The sequence below is a fragment of the Salvelinus alpinus genome, chromosome 10 (genome assembly GCF_045679555.1).
Source record: "Salvelinus alpinus chromosome 10, SLU_Salpinus.1, whole genome shotgun sequence".
NCBI classification, from domain to species: domain Eukaryota; kingdom Metazoa; phylum Chordata; class Actinopteri; order Salmoniformes; family Salmonidae; genus Salvelinus; species Salvelinus alpinus.
The window spans coordinates 40,774,533-40,793,870 of NC_092095.1; the positions used below are offsets into that span (position 1 = coordinate 40,774,533).

General features: G+C 40.6%; 1 protein-coding gene across 3 annotated transcripts in view; it reads left to right on the forward strand.

Moving 5' to 3' along the window:
* The window catches only part of LOC139532053 (cadherin-18-like), a 382,969-nt gene that overhangs the window by 232,470 nt on the left and 131,161 nt on the right, over positions 1-19,338 (forward strand). For all 3 annotated transcript variants that reach the window (XM_071329163.1, XM_071329165.1, XM_071329164.1), the window contains one exon: positions 9,958-10,520. In XM_071329163.1, the coding sequence (XP_071185264.1) occupies positions 10,284-10,520 (237 nt within the window). In that variant the 5' untranslated portion in view covers positions 9,958-10,283. The remainder of the gene's footprint in view (positions 1-9,957; positions 10,521-19,338) is intronic.

Sequence of the window (19,338 nt, forward strand, 5' to 3'; positions counted from 1 at the left end):
CATGGACTTTAGTGTCCCAAAGCTTTTTGGAATGTGTGTTCTGAAAATGTTGAAATGGTTAACTTGCACGACATGCTGTAGGTCATGTAACTGTCTGTTACTGTACATGCAATATGCTTTGTTGTCACGGCCGTTGAAAGAAGAGGACCAAGGTGAGCGTACATTTTCTTTTTATTAGAAAAGACGCCGAACAAAACAATAAACACTACAAAACAAACCGTGAAGCTAAAGGCTATGTGCCATAAACAAAAAGGGCTACCTAAGTATGGTTCTCAATCAGAGACAACGATAGACAGCTGTCCCTGATTGAGAACCCTACCTGGCCAAAACATAGAAATACAAATAATAGAACATAGAATACCCTGACCAAACCAAATAGAGACATAAAAAGGATCTCTAAGGTCAGGGCGTGAAATTTGTGGACTTCACTGGACAGAGGTTGGTATACGGTTTTGTGACAAAAACAAAGGTGTGGTTGAATTTATTCTGCCACTGTGTCTTCTTATTGTCTCTACCTTTAGGATTGGACACACCTACTCATTCCTATCACGCCCTGACCGTAGAGATCCTTTTTATGTCTCTATTTTGGTTGGTCAGGGCGTGAGTTTGGCTTGGCATTCTATGTATGGTGTTCTATGTTGTCCTTGTTTTGTATTTCTATGTGTTTGGCCTGGTATGGTTCTCAATCAGAGGCAGCTGTCTATCTTGTCTCTGATTGAGAATCATACTTAGGTAGCCTGTTCCCACCTGTATTTGTGGGTGGTTGTTTCCTGTTTATTGCTTGTTTCACCTTTCAGGTCTGTTCGTTTGTTGTGTTTGTTGTTTTGTCTAGTGTTTCATATTTTAATTAAATAGTATGAACACTTACCACGCTGCACCTTGGTCCTCTTCTCCTTCTCCCGACGACGTGCGCTACAATTCCAGGGTTTTTCTTAATTTTTTACAATTTTCTACATTGTAGAATAATAGTGAAGACGTCGAAACTATGAAATAGCACATATGAAATCATGTAGCAACTAGTCCTTGTTGAGTTGCTAGGGAGCTGGATTCAAGGCAACTACAGTAGTTAAGTGTTGCGTTCAAGTCTGGTCCTCTCTCCTGATAAAAAAATAAACATTTCCTTCTGCCAATGCTTGTGCATAAAATACGTAATATTGGCTATGTGAGAACCTTACAAAACAGGTGGCAAAATAAAAAAAATTCTATCAATTTAAGGGAGATGTAAAGTTAAGAGACTTTTCTATTATTTGTGTTACCATCCTCTCTGCCTTGCCCCGTGTGCAGCCGGGACAGATGACATAGCAGCAGTACAGTGTTATGTGTTTGACCGGCCCACTCCTCTGCTATCTGGTGTTTGACACCAGCACAAGGCTGATGCCATGAAACGAATGCAGTGCAAGTGCACTCAGCAAGAGGCCTCTCTCTCTCTCTCTCTCAAGGCAAGGCTCCGTCTCTCCCTCTTTCTCGATCTGTGTCTCATTCTCCCTTTTCTTCTCTACTCCCTCTTTCTCATACTCTTTCTCCCTGTCCCCCCCCCGTTATCTCGATCTCTCCCTTACTCCCTCATTCTGCTGTATTTAACCATTCACCTCATCATTTAGCACATTACAAGGAGAAACATCTGTGAGTAAGCATTTCCTTCAGTCGTATTTTTGTTCATCTGGATAGAAGAATGTGGCGTCGTTTCACTGGGTGTGAAGACGTGTTTTAATTGAACTATTATATTAATTCAAAACAATCATTCTAAAAGTGCCCAACGTCAATCCAGCTGCTGCTGATTTAATGACTGGAGGTAAAACTGAGATTTCAGACAATCAGCGTGATTACTACACAAATAGCACATTGATTGAAGAGCAACACAGGGGGGGTGCCAGCCTAAAACCATCGACAATGGAATAGGCCTACACATGCTCACACAAGTCAAACATAGGGGACACAGGTAGCTCACGCAAGTCTAGCATAGGGTAGTTGGAGATAGTTTGCTACAGTAGTTGGACTGTATATTATTACATCAAAGACCTTGTCAAGTAATTGAACCTGAAGCTTGTATTATTTACATAACATGGCAACAACTCATCAATCGTGATCATTAGTTTATTTATGTGTTAGCGATGCATTTAGGCCCTTTTTAAAGTGACCAAATGTGACCATCAAACTATCTTTCCTCCTGTCAACATGAATTGAGATTTGTTTTTAAAAAGTATGGTGTTGTCTTATGACATTAACTGAGTTGTTGACGTGTGCCTAGCATGTAGAATGTACAGTGTATTCTGAAAGTATTCAGACCCCTTGACATACCACATTTTGTTACATTACAGCCATATTCTAAAATGTATTAAATCGGTTTCTTCCCTCATCAATCAACACACAATACCTCATAATGACAAAGCAAAAACAGGCTTAGAAATGTTTGCAAATGTATAAAAAAAATGAAATAATACATTTACATAAGTATTCAGACCCCTTACTCAGTTATTTGTAGAAGCACCTTTGGCAGCGATTACAGCCTTGAGTCTTCTTGGGTATGACGCTACAAGCTTGGCATACCTGTATTCGGGGAGTTTCTCCCATTCTTCTCTGTAGATCCTCTCAAGCTCTGTCAGGTTGAGTGGGGAGCATCACTGCACAGCTATTTTCAGGTTTCTCCAGAGATGTTCTGAGCTCTGAGCTCTGGCTGGGTCACTCAAGGACATTCAGAGACTTGTCCCGAAGCCACTCCTGCATTGTCTTGGCTGTGTGCTTAGGCTCGTTGTTCTGTTCAGTGGTAAACCTTCGCCCCCCAGTCAGAGGTCTTGAGAACTCTGGAGCAGGTTTCATCAAGGTTCTCTCTGTACTTTGCTCCGTTAATCTTTTCCTCGATCCTGACTAGTCTCCCAGTCCCTGCCGCTGAAAAACATCCCCAAAGCATGATGCTTCCACCACCATGATTCACCGTAGGGATGGTGCCAGGTTTCCTCCCGACGTGACGCTTGGCATTCAGGCTGAAGGTTTCAATCTTGGTTTCATCAGACCAGAGAATGTTGTTTCTCATGGTCGGAGAGTTCTTTAGGTGCCTTTTGGCAAACTCCAAGTGGGCTGTCATGTGCCTTTTACCAAGGAGTGGCTTCCTTCTGACCACTCTACAATAAAGGCCTGATTTGTGGAGTGCTGCAGAGATGGTTGTCCATCGGGTACTTGGTCACCTCCCTAGCCAAGGCCCTTCTCCCCTGTTTGCTCAGTTTGGCCGGACGGCCAGCTCTGTAAAGAGTCTTGCTGGTTCCTAACTTCTTCCATTTAAGAACGATGAAGGCCACTGTGTTCTTGGGGACCTTCAGTGCTGCAGAAATGTTTTGGTACCCTTCATCAGATCTGTTCCTCGACACAATCCTGTCTCTGAGCTCTACGGACAATTCCTTCAACCTCATGGCTTGGTTTTTGCTCTGACATGAACTGTCAACTGTGGGACCTTATATATACACAGGTGTGTACCTTTCCAAATCATGTCCATTCAATTTAATTTACCACGTGGACTCCAATCAACTTGTAGAAACATCTCAACGATGATCAATGGAAACAGGATGCACCTGAGCTCAATTTTGTGCCTCATATCAAAGGGTCTGAATACTTACAGTGGGGAGAACAAGTATTTGATACACTGCCGATTTTGCAGGTTTTCCTACTTACAAAGCATGTAGAGGTCTGTAATTTTTATCATAGGTACACTTCAACTGTGAGAGACGGAATCTAAAACAAAAATCCAGAAAATCACATTGTATGATTTTTAAGTAATTAATTTGCATTTTATTGCATGACATAAGTATTTGATCACCTACCAACCAGTAAGAATTCCGGCTCTCACAGACCTGTTAGTTTTTCTTTAAGAAGCCCTCCTGTTCTCCACTCATTACCTGTATTAACTGCACCTGTTTGAACTCGTTACCTGTATAAAAGACACCTGTCCACACGCTCAATCAAACAGACTCCAACCTCTCCACAATGGCCAAGACCAGAGAGCTGTGTAAGGACATCAGGGATAAAATTGTAGACCTGCACAAGGCTGGGATGGGCTACGGGACAATAGGCAAGCAGCTTGGTGAGAAGGCAACAACTGTTGGCGCAATTATTAGAAAATGGAAGAAGTTCAAGATGACGGTCAATCACCCTCGGTCTGGGGCTCCATGCAAGATATCACCTCGTGGGGCATCAATGATCATGAGGAAGGTGAGGGATCAGCCCAGAACTACACGGCAGGACCTGGTCAATGACCTGAAGAGAGCTGGGACCACAGTCTCAAAGAAAACCATTAGTAACACACTACGCCGTCATGGATTAAAATCCTGCAGCGCACGCAAGGTCCCCCTGCTCAAGCCAGCGCATGTCCAGGCCCGTCTGAAGTTTGCCAATGACCATCTGGATGATCCAGAGGAGGAATGGGAGAAGGTCATGTGGTCTGATGAGACAAAAATATAACTTTTTGGTCTAAACTCCACTCGCTGTGTTTGGAGGAAGAAGAAGGATGAGTACAACCCCAAGAACCCATCCCAAACGTGAAGCATGGAGGTGGAAACATCATTCTTTGGGGCTGCTTTTCTGCAAAGGGGACAGGACGACTGCACCGTATTGAGGGGAGGATGGATGGGGCCATGTATCGCGAGATCTTGGCCAACAACCTCCTTCCCTCAGTAAGAGCATTGAAGATGGGTCGTGGCTGGGTCTTCCAGCATGACAACGACCCGAAACACACAGCCAGGGCAACTAAGGAGTGGCTCCGTAAGAAGCATCTCAAGGTCCTGGAGTGGTCTAGCCAGTCTCCAGACCTGAATCCAATAGAAAATCTTTGGAGGGAGCTGAAATTCCGTATTGCCCAGCGACAGCCCCGAAACCTGAAGGATCTGGAGAAGGTCTGTATGGAGGAGTGGGCCAAAATCCCTGCTGCAGTGTGTGCAAACCTGGTCAAGAACTACAGGAAACGTATGATCTCTGTAATTGCAAACAAAGGTTTCTGTACCAAATATTAAGTTCTGCTTTTCTGATGTATCAAATACTTATGTCATGCAATAAAATGCAAAGGAATTACTTAAAAATCATACAATGTGATTTTCTGGATTTTTGTTTTAGATTCCGTCTCTCACAGTTGAAGTGTACCTATGATAAAAATTACAGACCTCTACATGCTTTGTAAGTAGGAAAACCTGCAAAATCGGCAGTGTATCAAATACTTGTTCTCCCCACTGTATGTAAATAAGGTATTTCTGTTTTTCATTGTTAATACATTTGCTATAACATTTCTAAAACCTGTTTTAACTTTGTCATTATGGGGTATTGTGTGTAGATTGATGCGGGAAAAAATGACGTATCCATTTTAGAATAATAACCTAACAAAATGTGGAACAGGTCAAGGTGTCTGAATACTTTCAGAATGCAGTGTACATCATAGCGTAGATGGCCATACCTGTAGAGACTAGACACTCCAGGAGAATCCTGTCACAAACAGATTAAAGATGTTGAATATTCGGACAGGTCTATGATGTTGATAGGACTGAGTTGTTATCAGGAGTTGGACACCGTACGTAGGGAGAATACAGTACTTTAGCTTACATGATCATATCTGTGGTGACTACAGGTGAGAATCCTATCACATACAGATGTTGAATATTTAGGTCACTTTGAGGCCTGTCCTAATTCACGGTGATGTGTATCAGCCTTGGCTCTGCCTCTCTGTCGCAGCATCCCAATAAGCACCCTATTCCCTACATAGGGCTCTGGTCAAAAATAGTGCACTATGTCTCTGCCTGGCAGGGTACACTATTAACAACTAGCTAAAGCCAAGCTGCATCATTTACATGTAGTGATGGTTTCGAAACAAGGGGATTAGTCAAGGATTCTTCTAAGTGTATTTTAAATCCATATATTTAATGTTTTAAAGGGATTTTGCTGATTAGCCCGCAAAGTGTGACAGCTATGACTGTATTAATTCCTAATTCTGAATTCGTTTTTGTCATCGCAACTGATGGTAAGGTTAAAGAGAGCTAGTTTGCCTTTGATGCTTGTCAGATCTTATACAGTGCCTTGGAAAAGTATTTTATCCCCCTTGGCATTTTTCCTATTTTGTTGCAGTACAACCTGTAATTTAAATAGATTTTTATTTTTATTTCATGTAATGGACATACACAAAATAGTCCAAATTGGTGAAGTGAAATGAGAAAAATAACAGGTTTTAAAAAATTATACAAAATAAAATGTGAAAAGTGGTGCATGCATATGTATTCACCCCCTTTGCAATGAAGCCCCTAAATCAGATCAGGTGGAACCAATTACCTTCAGAAGGCATTTAATTAGTTAAATAAAGTCCACCTGTGTGCAATCTAAGTGTCACATGATCTGTCACATGATCTCAGTGTATATACTGTATATACAGTGGGGAGAACAAGTATTTGATACACTGCCGATTTTGCAGGTTTTCCTACTTACAAAGCATGTAGAGGTCTGTCATTTTTATCATAGGTACACTTCAACTGTGAGAGACGGAATCTAAAACAAAAATCCAGAAAATCACATTGTATGATTTTTAAGTAATTAATTTGCATTTTATTGCATGACATAAGTATTTGATAACCTACCAACCAGTAAGAATTCCGGCTCTCACAGACCTGTTAGTTTTTCTTTAAGAAGCCCTCCTGTTCTCCACTCATTACCTGTATTAACTGCACCTGTTTGAACTCGTTACCTGTATAAAAGACACCTGTCCACACACTCAATCAAACAGACTCCAACCTCTCCACAATGGCCAAGACCAGAGAGCTGTGTAAGGACATCAGGGATAAATTGTAGACCTGTACAAGGCTGGGATGGGCTACAGGACAATAGCCAAGCAGCTTGGTGAGAAGGCAACAACTGTTGGCACAATTATTAGAAAATGGAAGAAGTTCAAGATGACGGTCAATCACCCTCGGTCTGGGGCTCCATGCAAGATCTCACCTCGTGGGGCATCAATGATCATGAGGAATGTGAGGGATCAGCCCATAACTACACGGCAGGACCTGGTCAATGACCTGAAGAGAGCTGGGACCACAGTCTCAAAGAAAACCATTAGTAACACACTACGCCGTCATGGATTAAAATCCTGCAGCGCACGCAAGGTCCCCCTGCTCAAGCCAGCGCATGTCCAGGCCCGTCTGAAGTTTGCCAATGACCATCTGGATGATCCAGAGGAGGAATGGGAGAAGGTCATGTGGTCTGATGAGACAAAAATAGAGCTTTTTGCTCTAAACTCCACTCGCCGTGTTTGGAGGAATAGAAGGATGAGTACAACCCCAAGAACACCATCCCAACCGTGAAGCATGGAGGTGGAAACATCATTCTTTTTGGATGCTTTTCTGCAAAGGGGACAGGACGACTGCACCGTATTGAGGGGAGGATGGATGGGGCCATGTATCGCGAGATCTTGACCAACAACCTCCTTCCCTCAGTAAGAGCATTGAAGATGGGTCGTGGCTGGGTCTTCCAGCATGACAACGACCCGAAACACACAGCCAGGGCAACTAAGGAGTGGCTCCGTAAGAAGCATCTCAAGGTCCTGGAGTGGCCTAGCCAGTCTCCAGACCTGAACCCAATAGAAAATCTTTGGAGGGAGCCGAAAGTCCGTATTGCCCAGCGACAGCCCCGAAACCTGAAGGATCTGGAGAAGGTCTGTATGGAGGAGTGGGCCAAAATCCCTGCTGCAGTGTGTGCAAACCTGGTCAAGAACTACAGGAAACGTATGATCTCTGTAATTGCAAACTAAGGTTTCTGTACCAAATATTCAGTTCTGCTTTTCTGATGTATCAAATACTTATGTCATGCAATAAAATGCAAATTAATTACTTAAAAATCATACAATGTGATTTTCTGGATTTTTGTTTTAGATTCCGTCTCTCACAGTTGAAGTGTACCTATGATAAAAATTACAGACCTCTACATGCTTTGTTAGTAGGAAAACCTGCAAAATAGTCAGTGTATCAAATACTTGTTCTCCCCACTGTATATATATACACACCTGTTTTGAAAGGCCTCAGAGTCTGCAACACCACTAAGCAAGGGGCACCACCAAGCACCATGACGATCAAGGAGCTCTCTAAACAGTTCAGGGACAAAGTTGTGGAGAAGTACAGATCAGGGTTGGGTTATAAGAAAATATCCGAAACTTTGAACATCCCACAGAGCACCATTAAATCCATTATTAAAAAATGGAAAGAATATGGCACCACAACAAACCTGCCAAGAGAGGGCTGCCCACCAAAACTCTCAGACCAGGCAAGGAGGGCATTAATCAGAGAGGCAACAAAGAGACCAAAGATCATGCTGGAAGCTCCACAACGGAGATTGGAGTATCTGTCCATAGGACAACTTTAAGTCGTGGACTCCACAGAGCTGGCCTTGACAGAAGAGTGTCCAGATAAAAAGCCATTGCTTAAAGAACAAAATAAGCAAACTCGTTTAGTTTTCACCATAAGGCATGTGGGAGACTCCCAAACATATGGAAGAAGGTACTTTGGTCAGATGAGACTAAAGTTTAGCTTTTTGCACATCAATGAAAGCATTGTGTCTGGCGCAAACCCAACACCTCTCATCACCCCGAGAACACCATCCCCACAGTGAAGCATGGTGGTGGCAGCATCATGCTGTGGGGATGTTTTTCATCGTCAGGGACTGGGAAACTGGTCAGAATAGAAGGAATGATGGATGGAGCTAAATACAGGGAAATTCTTCAGGGAAACCTGTTTCAGTCTTCCAGAGATTTGAGACTGGGACGGAGGTTCACCTTCCAGCAGGACAATGACCCTAAGCATACTTCTAAAGCAGCACTCGAGTGGTTTAAGGGGAAACATTTAAATATATTGGAATGACCTAGTCAAAGCCCAGACCTCAATCCAATTGAAAATCTGTGGTATGTCTTAAAGATTGCTGTACACCAGCGGAACCCATCCAACTTGAAAGAGCTGGAGCAGTTTTACCTTGAAGATTGGGGAAAAATCCCAGTGGCTAGATGTGTCGAGATTATAGAGACCTACCCCAAGAGACTGGCGGCTGTAATTGCTGCAAAAGGTGGCTCTACAAAGTTTTGACTTTGGGGGGGTGAATAGTTATGCATTCTCAAGTTCAGTTTTTTTGTCTTATTTCTAGTTTGTATCACAATAAAACATATTTTGCATCTTCAAAGTGGTAGGCATGTTGTGTAAACAAACCCCTAAGAAATCTATTTTAATTCCTTGTTGTAAGGTAACAAAATAGGAAAAATGCTAAGGGGGGTGAATACTTTCGCAAGCCACTGTAGCTATGTACACTTCATATCAAAGTTTGTTTACTCTCAATATACCACAGCAAGATGTCATTCTAGTGTATTACTTGGTAAATAATAGATTTGTGGTTGTGTTGGATGTCAAAACTATTTTTTTTTAAATGGTGGTGGAAGATCCACTTTGTAATATAGGATTCCGTACTCACATACTGTAGGCTCCAGCAGCTGCAGGCTCTTAGACGCCATCTCTTGGTAGGTTCCTTGACTCCCCCGACTGCGGTAAAACTCATGTACTATGTGAGTCACTACAGTATAGGTCCATTCTGGCTGTATACAGTACATGGATCATCAGAACTCATTGGGCACTTTTATACAGCAAATTTCAATAATGAGTCCCGTATGACACCCTATTATTCCATACACACTGTTAAGGAAATAGAGTGCAGTATATCTCTCTGACCTCACAGGCACAGACAATTTATGAATAAATAAAGACTCACCACATCCAAAATGTTCTGTTTTTAGAACTGGATGTTAGGAGATAGAGGCCTCTTTTCTGCATTCAAAGTCATCTATTTGAAATACTTTCCCTCTGTGTGTCAAGTATTATTATGGCCGGGTTCCAATTTATTTTGAGGGGATTAAAGGAAGTTAAAACTCATGACATGTAATTAATCCCTCTATATCTCTCTCTCTTCCAGGAAAGACAGAATGGTCACCATAATCAACTCCAGTTTCTGGTAAAACTACAAAAGTCATTGTCCGTACGTTTTCTAATCTAGACCCTGGCTGTTCCATGATGTAAATGAAGCTTGCCTTGATTCTCCTCAATTGACAGTTAGACCATGAACCTTAGAGATTCTATCGTTGCACGGACCAGACCTTCCCCAGTTTGGATTTAGCGCCGCCCTCATCTGTCCATCGAAACCGCCAGCCACGTGAGGCTGCAGCGGTGGCCGGTGGTGGTGCCGGTGGTGGGAGGACCTTCACACATAGCGCAAAGCACGCTGGGATATTTTTTTCCACCATGAGGATATCCACCACCTCCTGTCTTTGTCACATACTGGTCTGCCTTTGCTTCATCCAGAGGTGCTATGGGGCTAGCCATCATATCCCAGCAGACAAAGTGACCATCGCCAAGAACCAGACCAAACTGGCCAATGGTGAGACAGAAGTGCATCACAGGCCTAAACGTGGCTGGATCTGGAACCAATTCTTTGTTTTAGAAGAACACATAGGACAGGACACTCAATACGTGGGAAAGGTATTGTATTGTTTTGCTCTACTTCACAGTATGTTTGTAAACAACAGCTTATTTCATTCCAAGGAAACTTGGCTCTGGCTGTGTCTCAAATGACACACTACTGTATGTCCAACATGGTGCACTACTTTTGACCAGAGCTCTAAGGGCCCTGGTCAAAAGTGGTGTGTTTTTCTGCATGGCAGTTTTGTCTATTGGAAATGCATTGTGGCAGTTCTATTCTTAAGGGGATTTGCCCTGTTGGTAGTCTGGATGCTTTTGTTCTGTCTAATTATGTTGAAACCAAAGTGCATCCAAAATAGCACCATTTTCTTTATATAGTGCACTACTTTTGAACAAGGCCCGTAGGACTTGGGTCAAAAATAGTGCACTATGTAGGGGATAGGGTGGCATTGGGGTTGCACATTAAATCTCACTCGTTTATTTAGTTAAGACAATAAGACGTCTACTCTGTCCAAGTTCTTCTCATGAGTATGTGTCATGTTTTATTCAGGATTAATCAACAAGATCCCTTGCACCGTCTGTCTAGCACTTTGGGGAAATCTAATTAGTATAATAATAAAAAAATACCCATCAAAATTTGTCGGGTTAAGCTAGAGACAGCCGTGGCAGAGCTACAGCGGTTTTTGTCACATCCCGAAATCAGTATTCTCACAAAAAGTCTACAGTTTTGCTCTACGACACGCACAAGCTTCACGGTACTGACTGGTCTCAAGTTGCTGACACCGGCGTCCCAACTCCGAACAGGTCTTCTCACAAAAAGGTCTGTCAAGTCTGAACGGTTTAAGCTACAAACTAATATGACTCCACCATCAAAAGCTGAGACTCTCACAAACATTAACCTGTTCTCTGTTTTATATTCACGGGACTCGTCTGAAGCTAACCAGATACAGACCGGTAAAAAAGGAATCAAAATGTATAGGATGTTTTGGGACCAAGGTTACACATGGAACCTTTTTTATGCTTTCCTATATCTCTCAGATGCATATCAGACACCTCAAACCATACTTCCCTTTGATAAATGTTTTGTCTATCTGTTATGCCATGAATGTGTTATCCAATACGTTTCCATGGTCTAATAGCAGTAAGGCCAAATTCCAAGGCTTAGACTCTTAGGGAAGATTCAATTGGGAACAGAGCTTTTTACAGCAACCTCTCAGTTCCAAAAATAGAACATATTTTTTTGTTTGAATGAACCCATGTACAAAATTGAGGCATGTGACACAGGGGCTCCATGGATGTTACATAGTTAAAGTGTGAATTGAATTGAATGTATTTGTCAATTTATATAAAACTTCTAGCCTACTGCCAATATATACATAAAAAAAAACGATCAAAAATAAGAGAACACATAACTCTTATTTATATCCACTGAGACTGTGGGCCATTAGTGGCCTATACAGTACATCTGAGCTACAAGTCATACCAGCTATGGGCTCAGACTGTCACATCAGACATTATGGATGTCACAAAGACTGAGAGGCAGGCACTAGAGATGACTGGCAGTCGTAACCTTGTGCTCAGAGGGCAAGAGCAACCCAGCAGGTCTGGTCTGCGATCGCTGTGGTGACTTTTCTGTTACTTAACCAGTTTCCCGTGGCTTATTTGGTATGTCCTCAGCTTACAGATTGCCTGGCCCCCTTATCTCCTGAAATGTTGAAATGTGTTTCTCCGCTGCAGTGATCATTATTCTAGGCACTCGGGCAGAAGCTAATCCCTTCAACCACACTCAGAGAGAAGAGGGAGTTGGATCACTCCTCTCTCTCTCTGACTGCACGCACATATGTACGTATTTCAATACAGAGACGGGAACATGATGTGGAATGAAAAAATAAAAAATAAAAAATAAATAAAAGCAAGAGCAGTCCAGAGAGACAGAAAATAGAGGTGGAAAGAGAGTGAGAAAAACACACAACTAAACCCCTCTAATATTCTCTAAATATTATTACTCAGCATCACCACTAAGTTGTTTGTTATGATCACAGGGATGACAACCAGAAGCAAGGCTTTATCACATATGCCTGGGTAGTAGTGTCAGACCAGGAAAACACATATCCTTATAGGTGTTATTTAGTGATGAAACATGGCATTGCTAACGTTATAAAATGCATGAGTGAACCGCACAATTCCCAAGGTGCCACCAAAACATTCTCTCAGCGTTTTCTGTTGTTCTGTCTGTATTAACTGAAGTAGTACAAGGTTATAGTATACCCTGATTGAAACTGCGTTGTTGTATAATTGCAGTTTTTCAGTTTGTCACTAATTGCATGAAAGAATAATTACTTCCATGGATTATATTAATATTACATAGAGCTACAGCTCATCCTTTGATATCTCTGATTGGCTGGCTGCCTCTATCATGCTTAATAGATAATGGCCACTCTTCTTTTCATCCCTCTACCTTAGAGAGAGTGTTATGGTTGTGTGCCAAAAGGCACTTTATCCCCTTCAAAGTGAACTACTGGTCAAAAGAACTGCTCTAAGTAGAGAATATGGCGCCATTTTGGACTCAGATGGTGAGGAAAGCAACACAAACATAAACAGCTAATTATTTCTGTATTATAACAGGGCCGTTAAAAACAAACATACAAATTATTAGACATTAATTTGACACGCCACATTTGGATGGAGAGAGATGATGAAGTTTATTGATGGCAGGAGAGAAACTTGCCAACATTTAATTATGTAGTTGTGAGATTGGTGTGCCATGTCCTAATGTGGCTAGGAGACAGAATGACCCTTAATTAAGCCAAGACAGAGGAAGATTCATTCTTCACATTCAAACACTATATTGTTCTCATCACTGCGCTTGGTAGAAAAATGCAGACATTAGGAAGCTGCAAAGGAGGAGCGGAAGGAGAGGTATATTGTGGAGGAATAGAGAGAAATTAGTAATGGCGTATTTTTGTAGGCTGTGTGGCCTGTGTGGAAATGAATGACGTTTTTCTAGGGTTTTTGAGGTCTTCATCAGCTAATGTCACTTTTTGTGACTTTTGAAGCTTTAATTTAATGTAACATCAAAAAGCAGATGAAGTACATGAAGGATTCATAAATTAAGTTTTATTGCTCGCATACACGTTTAGCAGATGTTATTGCAGGTGTAGTGAAATGCTTGTGTTCCTAGCTCCAACAGTGTAGTAATATTCAACAATACACAACAATATACACATATCTAAAAGTAAAAGAATGTAATTAAGAAATATATAAATATTAGGACGAGAAATGTCAGAGTTCAGAGTATACAGTTGAAGTTGGAAGTTTACATATACTTAGGTTACAGTCATTAAAACACATTTTTCAACCACTCCACAAACAGACAGAGGACAGGCCTAAACAAATAGTTTAGAAATGGTTTATAAAGTGTTACCGACTTTGGAATGAGTGTGTAGACCAGTCTGTCAAACTGTGTTCCTAATCCCTTTGTGGTGTATTGTTTAATCCCCGGTGACACTCCTCAGGGGACCCATGCATTTGGGAAATGACAGGTCTGTGTGAGTGAGAGAAAGAAAGAAAAATGCAAGACAGAGGACAGGCCTTATGCAGATATGCTCAGTAGAGACGGACAGGCCCTGGTCAAAAGTACTGCACTATATAGGAAATAGGGTGGTATTTGGGACGCAACCAGGAAGACACCCACAGGTCCAGTGGGAGGTGTGAATGTCTACATGTCACTCAGAGCAAGCCACACGGTGCCTTGATGTTGTTACACTAGCTATTAGTATTGTGCTATTCTTCTGTATGATAATGCTTGTGCAAAGACACATGGGTGTTGACAACCTTTCAAAGTACAAATAATAAGTTGAATATTCAGTCCCGCTTTAAAGACATGTTTAAACCATATATTCCCTTTTTCATTTGTTTAATTTAAAACAATACAAATACGTTGTTTCAAAAAGTCGAGCAATTCAATTACATTGAACATTACACAGGGCTGTGAATAGTGTAGCTTGTCCCTGAGCTGGCGGACAAATACTTCTTGCCTTTCTGCCTGTTGGTTCCGAACCCCCTAAGGTCGATGTCCTCGCCACGCGGAAATCTAATTAGCATTTATAAAATCCCAAGAAAAATCTGTCAGTTTAAGCTAGAAACATCAGATCTTTTTGCAGTGGATGCGTCTAAATCAACTGCATCCGCCTGTGTAACACTTCCACATCTGCGGTGAAAGTTGACAGAGCTAGAGCGATGTTTTTAAGACCATGAGGCATCCCGAAAATCAGTCTTCTCACAAAATCGTCTTTAGGTTCTGAACGATTTGGCCAACTATTATGACCCCTCTTTGGAAAGATGAGACTCACAAACAAACACGATGGTGATCTCTGTTTTGCTCTATGACCCCCACAAGCGTCTTGGGACTTGTCTGAAGTCGTTACAGCCGATCTGCCAACTTGTGTAAAGTTGTGTAAAGGAGAAACTCTCAAGAAAAAGTGCATGTCGGTTGTTTTGCTCTAGGGCACCCAGAGGCCTCACAACTCTCACATTACTCGTCTGAAGATCCACAGTTCCAGTTTAAAACATTTATAGAAGTACAGTGCATTCGGAAAGTATTCAGACTTCTTTCACATTTTCTTACATTATAGCCTTATTCTAAAATGGATTAAATCTTTTTTTCCCTCATCAATCTACACACAATACCCCATAATGACAACGCTTGATTTTTGCTCTGAAATGCACTGTCAACTGTGGGACCTTACGTTTATAGACAGTTGTGTGCCTTTCCAAATCATGTCCAATCAATAGAATTTACCACAGTTGGACTCCAATCAAGTTGTAGAAACATCTCAAAGATGATCAATGGAAACAGGATGCATCTGAGCTCAATTTTGAGTCTAATAGCAAAGGGTCTGAATACTTATGTAAATAAGGTATTTCTGTTTTAAATGTTTAATATATTCGCTTTGTCATTATGTGGTATTCTGTAGATTGATGAGGAAAAACAATATTTTGTACATTTTTTATTAAGGCTGTCACATAACAAAATGTGGAAAAAGTCAAGGGGTTTGAATACTTTCCGAATGCGCTGTATGTATGAATATAGTTTAGTGCCTAAAATAAGGGGATGAATACATGTAAAAAAAAATATCCTATGTCCTATATCACTTTTTTTAGGGGGGACTATCTGGGATTTTTGGGGGGGGGACTATCTGTTTTTCTGTGTAGTGAATATGTTAATCAATGCATTTGTATGGGCTAATAACAGTAAGGCCAAATAATTTTTATACATATTTTTTTGATACTTCAATGGGTCTTAACTTTCAAAATCAAATAGTAAAATGATCCTTGGTATGACGTTCTTAAAACAATTCCATACAGCGTAGAAGTACCCCCCCCAACCCCACTCCCCTGGCATAGACAGGGCTTAAACTCTTATGGGTTAAGAGTAACAACAAAGAAAGTTAACAGGTCTGTTAGAAAATGCCCTTGTCACACCAGCTGGATAAGGGTGTTTCTGTGCTACACCAGAAATACTCTAAATGGGGAGATGGGAAACTCAATTTGTTTTTCGTATTATTGTATTCCTCTTTTATTTACAAACCTCATGACGTAACTATGAGATGTGGCTGTATCTTGTGGGATTTTTATTTAGCTGAGCCTGTTAGCTAGCTAAATGTAATTTGCTAGCTAGCGGTTGCTTTGAAGTCACCAAAAATGTATTGAAATAACTATTGAGGTAGCTATGTAATCTAACAATAAACAATTAAACAATTAAATTACAATAAATCAAGTTTAACTTGCTAGTTTTTCGCTGGGTATTTGTTTTGCGAACTCATCACTGTGCAACAGAAACACCGCTAACCAAACAATAGTGCAGGGCATGCACACTGAATTAAAGGGCAATTAAACAAAAAACAATTATGTTTCTTAGACATTTTCAAGAATTCAAAAGCCGTCCCCTGATGTGGTTTATGCATTGTTGTGAACAGAGAAAATGTAATTTTGTTGTTGTTCTATTAAAGAAGTTTGAAAAAACTGGGGGAAAACCAGAAAAAAACTGAGAAAACGTAATTTTGGAAAAAAAATCCGAATTAGGCAACAAATTTGAGTTTTGGGGGGAAGTTGAAGTCAGATCCAATATTTGCTATGCACCCAAGAGGGAAAGAGGTTAGGCCATCCTATAAATGTTTAAGAGTGATATTACATAATATATACAATTTAGCAGGCGCTTTTATCCAAAGCGACTTACAGTCATTCGTGCATACATGTGTACGTATGGGTGGTCCTGGTTAATCGAACCCACTATCCTGGCATTGCAATGCTCTACCAAGATTCATGACAAGGTTATAAATGCTTTGTGAAGCCTCATTTAAATATGATTAATAAAGCCTTTATCAAGTGATGCTTATGTCATCCTTCTTAAAAGCACAGGTTTATGTCTAATTTGACAGTGGGTTATGTCACATGTTACATTGGTGGTTATTTCACACAGTTATGCCACATTTATGAACCCTTTATAGAGCATGACATATGGCTATATATGATTTGTGACACATGTATGTAGTGTTTATGAACGCTTTATGAAGGCTTTATGAAGCCTTTATAAGCTCCACGTAATTTAAAGCGGGACAGAATAGTTCATAATGGCACGTAATGCTACCCAATTGGCGATTAGCTAAATACGTAAATATGTTAAGGTAAACGACTTAACTACCTACTACTGTAGTTTGAAAGATGTTGTAAATGGCTTTTGACAGATTGTGTGCTTAGAACCAGACTAAGAGGAAACAACCCCCTCTTGTGTGACTTATTCTATGGTCATTTGCAGAGCAAAATGCCAACCTCTACAAAAAGGTGTCTAAATGTTTTATTCATACTGCTATAAATGGATTGTGCTGTGACAGAATCAGGCAACTGTCTTATATTTAATGATACAACAGTGGAAAAAGTGAAATAAGGGTTTTAGTTAAATTGCTTTTTCCCTCCATTCTTTACAAAGAAAAAGCTGAGCTCTGCACTTGCTGGGTTCTGAATGCTCATTACCCATTGAGTGGTAATTTAGAACAAAATAAAATAGACTGTCACAGCTCGTGTCATTTCCTGTTTGTAATACAGAAAAGAGCTAGCCCTACAAGATTTGCTCCTTACAAAAGCCCAAACCCAGTTACAGTAATATTACAGCTAGTTATCAATGTAGTATGTGCACTCAGAAGTTTACTGTAGACCCTTTCCCAAATCCCTGGGAAACTATGTGAATAATAAACGTGTGTGTTTGTGTGAGTGAGACAGACAGACAAGGCTCAAGCTTAAGATCAAGAGAGAGCTAGAGAGAGAGAGAGATGGTGAAAGATGTATTGATTTTTCTCACCTTTTCTCTGAGGCCATTTGGATTAGTACACCTCCAGTCAGTCTGGGGCTCCTGTCCCATCAATGATCAGGACGGATCAGAAACCTTCTAGAACACCGTGTGCATCCCAAATGGAACTCTATTCCTTATCTACACTCTTGGAAAAAAAGTGTTTGAAAAGGGTTCTTTGCAGAGGGATGGGATTCTACCAATAACTGTTTTCATCTGAAGAACCCTTTTTGGAAGACGAGGGTTCTTTGTAAGGCAAAAAGTTCTACCTAGAACCTTTAACATCTTAAGAACTGTTTTTGGAAGAAAGGTTATTGGATGATTACTGGAAGGCAAGCATTCTTTGGAAGGAACATTCCTGATGTTAAAGTTAATAAAAAATATAGGCATCAGAATGTTTTAAACTGTACCTATATGGGAATATATATCTAGTATTCCCTTAATCGTTTTACATTCAGTACTGACATGGTTGATATCTTTGCCATAATTTATGTCTTTCAAACTAGTATTATCTTTGATTTTATTGAGTAGACAGTAGGAGCATACAACGAAGGATGAGTGAACCGGCAAGGCCTTAGTATGGTACAAAGCAAATTTGCCAGTATAACCTAGTGTTCATTTTTCAGTGTAACATTTCTGGTGTTGACTAAGGAGTTAAATTAAAACTCAGTGGTGTAAAAGAACCCCAGAGTTGAGTGTGATTGTGTCATTTTTACTGTGTAGAGTAAAACACTCAAAACCACGCCCATTATTGTCATATTTCCCAGCTTGCTCAATTGCAGGTTAATTTTCAGAATTGTTATTTCAATACCTTTGTTTTTGCATTGATTGGTTGATTAATATTATACTACACAAAGAAAAATAACGTACATTTTCTGTTAGTAGTTTTTGCACACGTTACTGAAATGGTTGTTCCAGTTTAGATGATTTAGGTAGTTCCATTAATCAATCTTCCCAACCCTCATTCTGAATGCAGGTTGCGAGTGATTAAAAGTTCCAATTGTTGGATATACTCCATCGGGCTGGATTTCAATAGGAATTACACATCACTATGCAAACCAGCATAATGTGACTTGCAGGCCTGATGTGACCTGTGAACCATGAGTTTACTAACACCACTGTGTTAGGGTATAGTTATACATCAAAATAAACCCTCAAAGAATTCCTTATCGTATGTGTAATGTATTGTCATAAAGAGTCTAATTGTATTGGATAATAAGGCTGATGGAAGCTATAAGGAAGAACCCTTCCTTATAGGAAGATTAAAGGGTTCTTAGTAAAACAGTTCATAGAAAGTTCTAGGAAGAACCTTTAGAAGATAAAAAGGTTTTAGGTAGAACCCTAGCCAGAAAAGGGTTCCCCTATCGGGACAAACCAAAGAACCCTATATGGTTCTACTTAGCACCTTTTTGTCTCTAAGAGTTTAGTGTACTACTTCTGACCAGGTTGCCATTTTTGACTCAGCCAATGTCCTAGGTAGGATCACAGTGCCAACAGCAACAACAGCTGATTCAATACTGTATGGGCGCTAGT